This window comes from Ranitomeya variabilis, chromosome 5, assembly GCF_051348905.1.
Source record: "Ranitomeya variabilis isolate aRanVar5 chromosome 5, aRanVar5.hap1, whole genome shotgun sequence".
Classification (NCBI taxonomy): domain Eukaryota; kingdom Metazoa; phylum Chordata; class Amphibia; order Anura; family Dendrobatidae; genus Ranitomeya; species Ranitomeya variabilis.
In genome coordinates, this window is record NC_135236.1 from 490,081,674 (window position 1) to 490,094,212 (window position 12,539).

Genomic DNA, 12,539 nt, shown 5'->3' on the forward strand with positions numbered 1-12,539 from the left:
GGAGTACGTTATAGAGAAGATCTTGGACTCCCGTATTTCCAGGCGGAGACTCCAGTATCTGGTTAAATGGAAGGGCTATGGTCAGGAAGATAATTCTTGGGTAACTGCCTCTGATGTTCATGCCTCGGATTTGGTTCGTGCCTTTCATAGGGCTCATCCAGGTCGCCCTGGCGGTTCTTGTGAGGGTTCGGTGCCCCCTCCTTAAGGGGGGGTACTGTTGTGATCCGCTTTTTGGGCTCCCCTAGTGGTGGCTGGTGGTACTGGAGACTTGTGTGTTCTTTTCTGCCTCAGCTCACCTGCTTCCATCAGTTTTGGGAGTTCCCTATTTAGCCTTGCTCTCCAGTCACTTCCTTGCCGGTCATCATTGTAACCTGAGTCTTTCAGTTGCATGTTCCTGCTACCAGTCTGCTGATCAGCTAAGTGGACTCTTGTCCTTTTTGTTTTGTATTTTTTGTCCAGTTTACAGTTTGTCTTTTCCTGTTACTGGAAGCTCTTGTGGACTGAAATTGCCACTCCTGTGTCATGAGTTGACACAGGAGTCTTAAAGTAATTTCAGGATGGGTTTTTGAAAGGGTTTTTCAGCTGACCGTGAAGTCCTCTTTTGTATCCTTCCTCTATCTAGTAAGTGGACCTCGCTTTGCTAAATCTACCTTCATACTGTGTATGTCTTTTCCTCTGAACTCACCGTTAATATATGTGGGGGCTACTATCATCTTTGGGGAATTTCACTAGAGCTAAGCCAGGTCTGTTCCTTCCTCTTCCAGGCGTAGTTAGTTCTCTGGCTGGCGCATGGCATCTAGGCAGCCGTAGGAATGCTTCCTGGCTACTGTTAGTTGTGTGGTAGATTTAGGTCACGGTCAGCTTGAGTTTCCATCACCCGAGGGCTAGTCTGTTATTTTGTGTTTCTGATGTTCCCATGCCATTGGGGGAATCATGACAGTGAAGCCTTCCTCCTGAGCTCCATCTGGCCCAATCCGGGGGGTGTCCCACTGGAGAATCACCCCGTCTGGGCCCACGTCTATGGGTTCTCCCATCCTGGTCGGCAGCGGTGGTACCAGCTTCCCCATTGCGTCGGGGGGTAACACCACTAGCTCTGCCGAGAGGAGGCGGCTTTTACTGGGGTGAGGGTCAGTCGCGGGAGCGGGATCGAGCGGGGGAGCAGGGGCGTCTTCCATACCTGCGCCTGATGTGATTCCACCGATGTCGATCCGGTCCACTAACGAGGACGCTGGAGTCGGCTGCAGCCCGGACCGCGGCTCCTCCGATGCGGACTCCGGATGCGGCTCCGCCCTCCATGGTTCCTCCGCTGGCTCCGAGGTCGGGATGGGTAGGCTCAGCTCCGCTGCCGGCTCCAAGGAATTCAGGTCCTTCTGCTGCGGTGGACGTAGGTCCGCCTCTGGTGGATGAGGGCAGGCCGGGATTGCTCCTTCCTCGTTCAGGCACTTGCTGTTCATCATCGCTGTCTAATAGTCGGTGGCAGTGCATGCATCTGACTCCGCCATTTCTCTGGGGCCGAGCTTCTCCGTCACCCGATTCCCGCCGTTGCAAATCAAGGGGTGGTCCTCTGCTTTGAGGCAGGTCCTCGCTTTGCAGCAAGAGGCGCAGGGGGCGGTCGCCGCTTCTGGCGCCACTTTGGTAGTCTCCTCCCATGGCACGCCCTCCTTCTCCTTTGGTGTAGCAATGGCGGCGATTTTTGGCGGGAACTTCTGGCGGCAAACGACAATACACAATCCTCTCAATAACGCACAGTCTTTGTAATAAAGTACAGTCCAAGCACAATAAATCACAGTTCCAAGGCACACATGACCTGATTCTTCAGGCTTAAGTAGATCCTGTTCGTGACGCCAAGTTGTAGCGCCCCCACTGCCGCAGGGCCGAGGGGTACCCGGTACCGGGCCTCTGAGTCTCTGCTCTGGGGTTGTCACGGTGGCTAGGCCCGGTCCGTGACCCTGCTGAGGGGCGTACAGTGATAGATATGATGGATGGTGGTGGTGCGGTGCAGTAAATAACGAGGACACCAGGTTGCAGTCTCTTTACCTCTTTACTGAAGATCTCTGGGTCCTCAGTCCGGAATCCGGACAACCAGGCTGCGCAAGTCCGGCCGGTCCAATGGCACCTCCAGAGTTCTCTTAGCAGGTGGAAATCTGTGCCTTCCTTCTAGCGCTAGGTGTTGCGGTCCTTCCCTGCTGTGCTTACGGAAAGTCCCCACAACTGTTGTGTCTGTTTCTTAAGTTCCCTCACAACTCGATTAGATGATGTTCTGCTAATCCTCCGTCCCTCCCTGATGTTACGGTTAGGACGGCACCCGTATGACGGGTAGGCTCGGAGCTCTTCCGGGACCCTAGAGTCGCCCCTCTCCACAAGTTGCCCCCCAAGACTGCATAGGTGATTTAGGTGAGACAGCCCGCCTTAGACTGACTGTCCTGCCGTTGGTTTAGAGCATTGCCTGAAGCTGAATATTGTAATACTCCCTCGGTGTTCCGGCCGCCGGTTGTGCGCCTCAGTAGGATGTTGCCTCGGTCTCACAGCACGACTCCTACTGGTATTCTCCTTGTTGCTTTGATCTCGTTTCTCACTCAGCACAATATATCTCGCTTCTGATCCTTCCTTGGGCACCGCCGCTATGCTGAGAAGGCACAGTCCCGTTACGTTCTCTCAAGTAGCCAGGCCTCTGTCAGGATCCCACCCCTGATAGGGACCCTACCGAATCTTCCCCCACAACACCCTCTGCCACAAGGTGTTGCCTGGTTCTAACCCAGTCAGCTTTCTCTCTAACTTCCTGCCTGACCCCCAGTTTTACCAGTATGTGAGGAGTGGCCTAATGAATAGAACCCTTAGCTCCCCCTGGAGGCCCGACTGTGAAATGTCTTGGTGTCTGTGATACCTGGTCAGATGAACTCCTTCAGTGCCATCAGACGTACCATAGCTCCCCTTAGTGGCGGAGCCACAGTACTGCAACGACCAGGACTCTGGGGCGCTGCAAGAATGTTCGTGACGCCACCTGTGGTATTCGGTCAGGGGTGACCAATGCTGCTTAAAGGGGTCCTCTGGGGAGTGATGGCTCTGCAGCAAGGTATGGCTTCCCACAGGTGAAGCTGGATCTCCAGGGCTCCCGGTGTATTTGGCAGAGATAGTTTGGTGCCAGGAATAATTAGATGACACAAGGTTGCAGTCTCTTTACCTGTTTACTGGTGATTCATGGCCACAGTCAATGGTGCCGGTAACAGGTGTTGGTGAGGTCCGGTCGGCCTGGAAGCGAATATGGATCCCCCTTTCCAGGTGAGGTTGTAAGCCTTCCTTCTTGCGCTGTAAGGCGAGTCCCTTGCTGCCTAAGGCTCCACACAAGGTCCTATCCCTGTCCTAAGTCTCTACCCGCATGGTATGCAGTGCAAGCTTTTTTACAGGTGTCTCTAAGATGACTCCAGGCTCTGTATGTTGCTATAACTTCGGGTGTGGGTGCAGACAGACAACCTGAAGTCTTCTGCCCTCCAGTTCTGCTATGGGACATACAGTTCCACACAGCCTCGGGCTCCCGGTGCCCGGTTCCTGCGCTCCATCATAGAAGGAGCTCAGTTGTAGCTCCCTTCCAGCTCCTTAATTCTCCTGTGCTTCTTCCCTCTGGCACATTCTGCAGATGCAATGCTGTCTGCTTCTCCTCTCTGGCCTGGAGCTGCAGCACAACATGGCTGCACTGCCCCAGCTCCTCTGCTCACTTCTCTCCTCCGTCTGCTCTGTCTCCCTCCACAGACTCAACTCACTAACTCCTCCTCCAAGCCAGAATATATATTAGGGAAGCTCTCCTGACCCAGGTTCAGAGCTCCCCCTTCTGGTCTGGAATCAGAACATGTTGCATATATGTACCGCCTGTTAAAGGGATCCTCCTCGCTTCCAGGCATGGCATCATCCTCCCCAAAAGGAAGGCAATACTACTGTAACAACCAGCTTCCTGGGGTGTTAAACGTTCATCAAAACGGACTGTGCAGGAGGCAGTTCCTTTATACCCCGAAATTGTTAGAGATGTTGGCCATGTGGTTACTGCCTTGCCACCAGCCCAAGTTAGTGTAGAGAGTTTGTTCTCTAGCCTTAAAATAATTAGATCAGATTTGAGCTAATCTGTGAAGGAGGATCTGATGGAGGTGAAACTATTTCTTAGAACAAATTCATAGAACGCACAACTGTTATTCAGTACGTTTTTGTTGAAAACTGTTTTTCTCCAACTTATTGCATAGTGTTTTGCATATTTACAATTTACAATTGTAATACAATATTTACAATTTCGTTGTATTCCAACAAACATATTTTATGTTCTATCTAAATGGCTTGATTATTGTATCTAAATGACGATGAAAAGCCTGATGTTACCATTTTACTACAGTAAATATATCACTTAAACATGAGCCATGTATGAGGGAGTCGAAGTCAGAGAAATTGAGGAGTCGGAGGTTTGTCTTACCGGCTCCACAGGCTTGGTTGGGAGGGTGAACCTGATCAAAATGGTTCGTATGCCTCAATTACTCTGTTTTACATAATGCACCTGTATGGATTCCATTCCATTAATTTCGTTATATCATTACCTTATTTAGAGATCTCATTTGGAGACAGGGAGACCCCAGAAACAAACTTCAGATACTGCAGAGTGATAAAGATGATGGAGGCTTGGCAATACCCATCCCATGGTTGTACTCAGGGCTGCCACTAGGAATTTCGGGGCCCCATACTGGCAAAATTTTAGGCACCCCCTTGAGACACCGCCCAGGTTCCACCCCAGCCCCACCTCCACTCCTCGAACTGTCCACAGCCCCACCGCTCTCTCTTGGAAAAACTCCACTTCTCACCAATGACACTAACAGTTCCTATCACCAGATCACACATATAACCAGCAGCCTTTGTTTTGGCCAAAAGATTTTTTAAGCAGCGACCACGACATGGTAGACTCTTTTGGCCGGGCCCTATTCTAACCTATTAAACATTTGCTAAAATATGAATTACAATTTAGGTATATTTTAAAAATTTTTAAATGACCAATACTATCACACAAAAGGGACAAATCCCACCGTACCATGACCAGATACCATATTACCACCACATAGTGACCTATAATACCACATACAAAGAACAAATACCGCCACACCATGTCCAGACCACATATTAAAACCACAGTGACCGAATAGTATCACATACAAGGGACAAATACTGCTACACCATGACCAGACCACATATTACCACCACATAGTGACCAGTAATACCACATACAAGGAACAAATACCACCACACCATGTCCGGACAACATATTACCACCACTTTGTGACTGAATACTACAATACTGATCAGTAATAAAAAAAAACACAATACAAATATCACCATATGTGCCATTATACAATGGAGATCTGTACTTAGTATGCAGTGTCAGTGTAATGGTAATACAGTGATCACTGGTGACATTGTACACAGGAGCTCTGTATATAGTGTATTATGTAAAGGCAATACAGTGATCACTGGTGACATTGTACACAGGACCGCTGTATATAGTATACAGTGTATAGTGTCAGTGTATAGGTAACACACTGATGCACCAGTGACGCCTTTAGGTGAAGCCTTTCATCTTCATCCAGCACAGATCGACGTCACGTCTTCCAGCCAGGGCTTGTCTCTGTAGGAAATAACACAGTTATCTAGAGCACAGCTTGCAGAACACATTACTTATTTTTTCCCAACTTCTACACTACACCAAATAAAGGAAAAAAAGGCAACATAGTTTCACTCTGCACAGTAAAAGACCACACCCCCATTTAAAAAGAATCCTCAAAAAAGAAAATAAATACATCACTGCAGTAATAATATCCCTTAATTAGCCCCTATGGTAATAATATCCCCCATCCTGGCCCCCGTGTATCTCATTCCTGGCTCCTGCCATATATTCTCTCATCCTGCCCTCATGAGTATCCATTCTGCCCCATATGATCTCCCCATCCTGCCCCATCTGTCCCATGATCCTGCCCCATCTGTCCCATGATCCTGCCCCATCTGTCCTATGATCCTGCCCATCTGTCCCATGATCCTGCCCCTTCTGTCCCATGATCTTGTCCCATCTGTCACATGATCCTGTCCCATGAACCTGCACCATCTGTCTCTCTCCTGCCCCATCTGTCTCCATCCTTCCCCATGTCTCCAATCATGCCCCTCGTGTCTCCAATCATGCCCCCTGTGTCTCCAATCCTGCCCCCATATCTTTCATCCTGCCCCCTGTGTCTCCAATCCTGCCCCCTGTGTCTTCAATCATGCCCCCTGTGTCTCCAATCATGCCCCCATATCTTTCATCCTGCCACCATGTCTCCAATCCTGCCCCGTGTCTCCAATCCTGCCACCATATCTTTCAGTCTGCCCCGTGTCTCCAATTATGCCCTCTGTCTCCAATTATGCCCCCATATATTTCATCCTGCCCCCGTTCTCCAATCCTGCCCCCTGTGGCTCCATTCTGCCCCTGTGTCTCCAATCATGCCCCCTGTCTCCATTCTGCCCCGTCTCTACTCTGCCCCCAGCAGGATGGACACTTGTCTCCATCCTGCCGGCTTGCCACTTTCAATAAAAATAAAAAACTTTTCCTCTCACATTGCCGCGCTCCTGCGGCGAGCATTGTTCCCTCCAGGCTGAATGACAATGACGTCAGACGCTGGCGACGTGCATGCTGATATCAGCTGCCAGCCTCCGATTGGCTGGCGGCTTTAACTATTGCCATGCGGACCCGGGCCCCCACGGCAATAGAGTAACTGAACCCTGCGTCTCGGTTACTGCACCAGCAAAATCCTGCCGCTGGGGCCCGATCAACAGAAGAGACAGGGCCCGATGCGGGACCCCTCTGCTGACCGGGCCCCATACACCAGTCAGGGCAGTAATGCCCTGATAGCAGCCCTGGTTGTACTATTTAGCAGCACAATGTAAGCACTTTAAAGGATGGGGTAGGCAGGCCCTTGAATCATTGACAGGGGACATATTAAAACAATATCTTGGAAGTACAAGCCTGCTTCATTCCCTAGAATTGATACAGATGAGAGGGACAGGGAGGAGAGGATATATTCCTGTCTTGGACCTTGCGAGCTCAGTATAGGCCAAAATCAAACAGAAAAGAGGTATTTTCGATTATGCAGAATTTACACTGGTATGGTTAAACCCCGATTTACAGAAGCTAGCTAACTGGGAGACTTAATAAACTGGAAGAATAAGAGTAAAATAAATTAACTCATCTGCTGACAAATGATACTCTTAAACTATTTAGCCAATTACAGGAGGAATATTGGTTATCAAATAAGGTATTCTATCCATATCTACAGATGTGGCATGCTTTTTAGGCTCAATATAGGCATAAACCTATCAAAATACATAAAGATGTCATTCTTGCTCTCTGTTTTAGCAACTAAAGGACATAGAGCCGGTCTCATTTCAGACTTATGCAAGTTATTCATTTGTATATAGGCAAGTATCCACTGGTAAGTATGTGTACGTTTGAAAGAGATGTAGGCTCTGTACTGTCTGATCTATTGAGTGATATCTTGGAGGCCCTTCCATGGTTCTCTTTACGTGAAAATGTGAGACTTTCTCAATTATTTATATTACACTAGATGGTGGCCCGATTCTAATGCATTGGGTATTCTAGAATATGTATGTATGTACGTCGTGCTGTGAGTGGGGGTTAAATTCCGCACCAATATCGCTGGTTGGTCGCGCCCGACTGGCCGATCAGCGAAGCGTGGTTCAAGTCTGGCGCCAATTTGCGGCCGGACTGCGCCGGTCGCTGATTGGCCTTGGCCGGCCGGGCACGACCAATGACCGAAGCGGTGTTTAAATACCGGGCCAATATCGCTGATTGGTCGCGGCTGGCCGTGATCTACCAATGACCGAAGCGGTGTTTAAATACCGCTCCAATATCACTGATTGGTTGCGGCTGGCCGTGCACGACCAATCACTGAAGCGGTGTTTAAATCCCGCGCCAATATCGCTGATTGTTTGCGGCCGGCCGGGCGCGACTAATCAGCGAAGCGTGGCTTAAATCCCGCGTCAATTCGCGGCTGGACTGCGTCTGTTTCTGATTGGTCGCAGGATGTCGGGGGTTCGGGGCGCTGGATGTCGGGGGTTCGGGATATAGTACAGCCACATAGTATATAACACAGCCACGTAGTATATAGCACAGCTACGTAGTATATAGCACAGCCACGTAGTATATAGCACAGCCACATAGTATATAGCACAGCCACGTACTATATAACACAGCCCATGTACTATATAACACAGCCCACATACTATATAACACAGACAGCCACGTAGTATATAGCACAGCCACATAGTATATAGCACAGCCATGTAGTATATAGCACAGCCACGTAGTATATAGCACAGCCATGTAGTATATAGCACAGCCACGTACTATATAACACAGCCCATGTACTATATAACACAGCCCACATACTATATAACACAGACAGCCACGTAGTATATAGCACAGCCACATAGTATATAGCACAGCCATGTAGTATATAGCACAGCCACGTAGTATATAGCACAGCCACATAGTATATAGCACAGCCACGTACTATATAACACAGCCCATGTACTATATAACACAGCCCACATACTATATAACACAGACAGCCACGTAGTATATAGCACAGCCACATAGTATATAGCACAGCCATGTAGTATATAGCACAGCCACGTAGTATATAGCACAGCCATGTAGTATATAGCACAGCCATGTAGTATATAGCACAGCCACAGAGTATAAAGCAGCCACATAGTATGTAGCAGCCACATAGTATATAGCAGCCACATAGTATATAGCAGCCACATGGTATATAGCAGCCACGTAGTATATAGCAACCATGTATCATACAGTACAGGCCAAAAGTTTGGACACACCTTCTCATTTAAAGATTTTTCTGTATTTTCATGACTATGAAAATTGTACATTCACACTGAAGGCATCAAAACTATGAATTAATACATGTGGAATTATATACTTAACAAAAAAGTGTGAAACAACTGAATTTATGTCTTATATTCTAGGTTCTTCAAAGTAGCCACCTTTTGCTTTGATAACTGCTTTGCACACTCTTGGCATTCTCTTGATGAGCTTCAAGAGGAAGTCACCGGGAATGGTTTTCACTTCACAGGTGTGCCCTGTCAGGCTTAATAAGTGGGATTTCTTGCCTTATAAATGGTGTTGGGACCATCAGTTGTGTTGCGTAGAAGTCTGGTGGATACACAGCTGATAGTCCTACTGAAGAGACTGTTAGCTGCTTTTTTCTTGCCTTAATATAAATTCTAAGTAAAGAAAAACAAGTGGCCATCATTACTTTAAGAAATGAAGGTCAGTCAGTTTGAAAAATTGGGAAAACTTTGAAGGTGTCCCCAAGTGCAGTGGCAAAAACCATCAAGCGCTACAAAGAAACTGGCTCACATGAGGACCTCCCCAGGAAAGGAAGACCAAGAGTCACCTCTGCTTCTGAGGATACGTTTATCCAAGTCACGAGCCTCAGAAATCACAGGTTAACAGCAGTTCAGATTAGAGACCAGGTCAATGCCATATTGAGTTCTAGCAGCAGACACATCTGTACAAAAACTGTTAAGAGGAGACTTTGTGCAGCAGGCCTTCATGTTAAAATACCTGCTAGGAAACCACTGCTAAGGACAGGCAACAAGCAGAAGAGACTGGTTTGGGCTAAAGAACACAAGGAATGGACATTAAACCAGTGGAAATCTGTGCTTTGGTCTGATGAGTCCAAATTTGAGATCTTTGGTTCCAACCACCGTGTCTTTGTGCAACGCAGAAAAGGTGAACGGATGGACTCTACATGCCTGGTTCCTACCGTGAAGCATTGAGGAGGAGGTGTGATGGTGTGGGGGTGCTTTGCTGGTGACACTGTTGGGGATTTATTCAAAATTGAAGACATACTGAACCAGCATGGCTACCACAGCATCTTGCAGCGGCATGCTATTCCATCTGGTTTGCGTTTAGTTGGACCATCATTTATTTTTCAACAGGACAATGACCCCAAACACACCTCCAGGCTGTGTAAGGGCTATTTAACCAGAAGGAGAGTGATGGGGTGCTACGCCAGATGACCTGGCCTCCACAATCACCAGACCTGAACCCAAACGAGATAGTTTGGGGTGAGCTGGACCACAGAGTGAAGGCAAAAGGGCCAACAAGTGCTAAGCATCTCCGGGAACTCCTTCAAGATTGTTGGAAGACCATTCCCGGTGACTACCTCTTGAAGCTCATGAAGAGAATGCCAAGAGTGTGCAAAGCAGTCATCAAAGTAAAAGGTGGCTACTTTCAAGAACCTAGAATATAAGACATAATTTCAGTTGTTTCACACTTTTTTGTTAAGTATATAATTCCACATGTGTTAATTCATAGTTTTGATGCCTTCAGTGTGAATGTACAATTTTCATAGTCATGAAACTTCAGAAAAATCTTTAAATGAGAAGGTGTGTCCAAACTTTTGGTCTGTACTGTACAACACAGCCCAAGCAGTAAATAACACAGCCCACACAGTATATAACACTGCCCATGTAGTATATAGCAGCCACGTAGTATATAACACAGCCCACGCAGTAAATAACACAGCCCATGTAGTATATAACACTGCCCACATAGTATATATCAGTCACGCAGTATAACACACAGCCCACATAGTGTACAGCAGTGTGAGCACCATATCTCTGTTAAAAAAAGAATTAAAATAAAAAATAGTTATATACTCACCCTCCGACGTCCACCGATGCGTGCGAGCGGCGAGACTGCCGCCAGCTTCTGTTCCCAGTGATGCATTGCGAAATTACCCAGATGACTTCGCGGTCTCGCGTGACCGCTAAGTCATTTGGGTAATTTCACAATGCATCTCTGGGAACGGAAGCTGGTGGCAGCCTCGCCGCTCGCGCGCATCGGTGGACGGCGGAGGGTGAGAATAGCACAATTTTTTATTTTTTTATTATTTTTAACATTATATCGTCTTACTATTGATGCTGCATAGGCAGCATCAATAGTAAAAAGTTCGTCACACAGTGTTAATAGCAGCATTAACAGACTGCGTTACACCGCATTATGCCGCGGTGTAATGCAGTCGGTTTAACGGACTGCTACAACGCTATGTGGGTGGCGGGCGCTGACTGAGGGGAGTATGGAGGGGGCGCTGAGTGCAGGGGAGTAGGGAGCGGCCATTTCGCGGCCAGACTGTGCCCGTCGCTGATTGGTCACGGACAGCTGGCCGCGACCAATCAGCGACTTGGGATTTCCGTGACAGACAGAAAGACAGACAGAAAGACGGAAGTGACTCTTGGACAATTATATAGTAGATAGGGTTTATAAAACCCCAGGGTTTATGAAGAAAATTGTAATTAGACAGGACGTACTTGTGCCAGGTGTGGCACAGACCAAGCTTTGGTCCTGTCCGAAACATCATCGATTTTGGTCAGGCATACTGGACCTTCTAGATAATGTATTTGATACTAACATATCCTGAGACCCTAAGACATGTATACTTGACTATATACAAAAATTAACAGTTGACACGTTTGGTAAAACAGCTATTGGATGTTTATTGTACACAGCATGCAAATTGATAGCCTTGCAATTGATTCAACTTTCCCACCTACCAAGAGAGAGTTTACTACTAAAGTTAATTCAGTCACAATATGTGAAAAGTATATATATACCTTAAGAGAAGAATATATGGTAACTATGAAACATTGTGGTCAACGTAGCTGGAATTCCCAGGTATAACATTGTTCTCTGTTTTAGAATTGGGATTTATAAAATGATAATACTAATTGCCTTTGATGCAAGTTATTATATGTAATGTTTCAATAACAGGGTTATCGATAATTCAATTTACCGTATATACTCGAGTATAAGCCGACCCGAGTATAAGCTGAGACCCCTAATTTTGCCACAAAAAACTGGGGAAACTTATTGACTCGAGTATAAGACTAGGGTGGGAAATGCAGCAGCTACTGGTAAATTTCAAAAATAAAAATAGATATCAATAAAAGTAAAATTAATTGAGACATCAGTAGGTTAAGTGTTTTTGAATATCCATATTGAATCAGGAGCCCCATATAATGCTCAATACACAATTCGCCCCATATAATGCTCCATAAAAGTTGATGGCCCCATAAGATGCTCCATTGAATATTATGCCCCATATAACGCTGTACAAAGGTTGATGGCCCCATAACATGCTCCATAGAATATGCCCCATATGCTGCTGCTGCTGCAATTAAAAAAAAAAAAGACCTACTCACCTCTCGTCACTGGGGGTCTGGTGCCGGTGTCCTGAGCAAGTGGGGACACCAGAAGCTATGGGGGTCAGGTGCGGGAGTCGTTGCTGGCTCAGGATACCAGCACTTGTGATATTCACCTGTCCCCATTCCACCGCCGCGCGCCGCTGTGCCTTCCGGGTCTCTACAGTGACTGTTCAGGCAGAGTGCACGCAGTAACCACATCATCGCGCCCTCTGATCTGAACGTCACAGCCAGGGGAC

General features: G+C 47.3%; 1 protein-coding gene across 1 annotated transcript in view; it reads right to left on the reverse strand.

Annotated features, from left to right (window-relative positions):
• Positions 1-7,187: 7,187 nt before the first annotated feature.
• The window catches only part of LOC143775068 (uncharacterized), a 187,793-nt gene continuing 182,441 nt past the window's right edge, over positions 7,188-12,539 (reverse strand). Inside the window, exon 6 of the mRNA XM_077262902.1 lies at positions 7,188-7,208. Coding sequence (XP_077119017.1) covers positions 7,188-7,208 — 21 coding nt within the window. The remainder of the gene's footprint in view (positions 7,209-12,539) is intronic.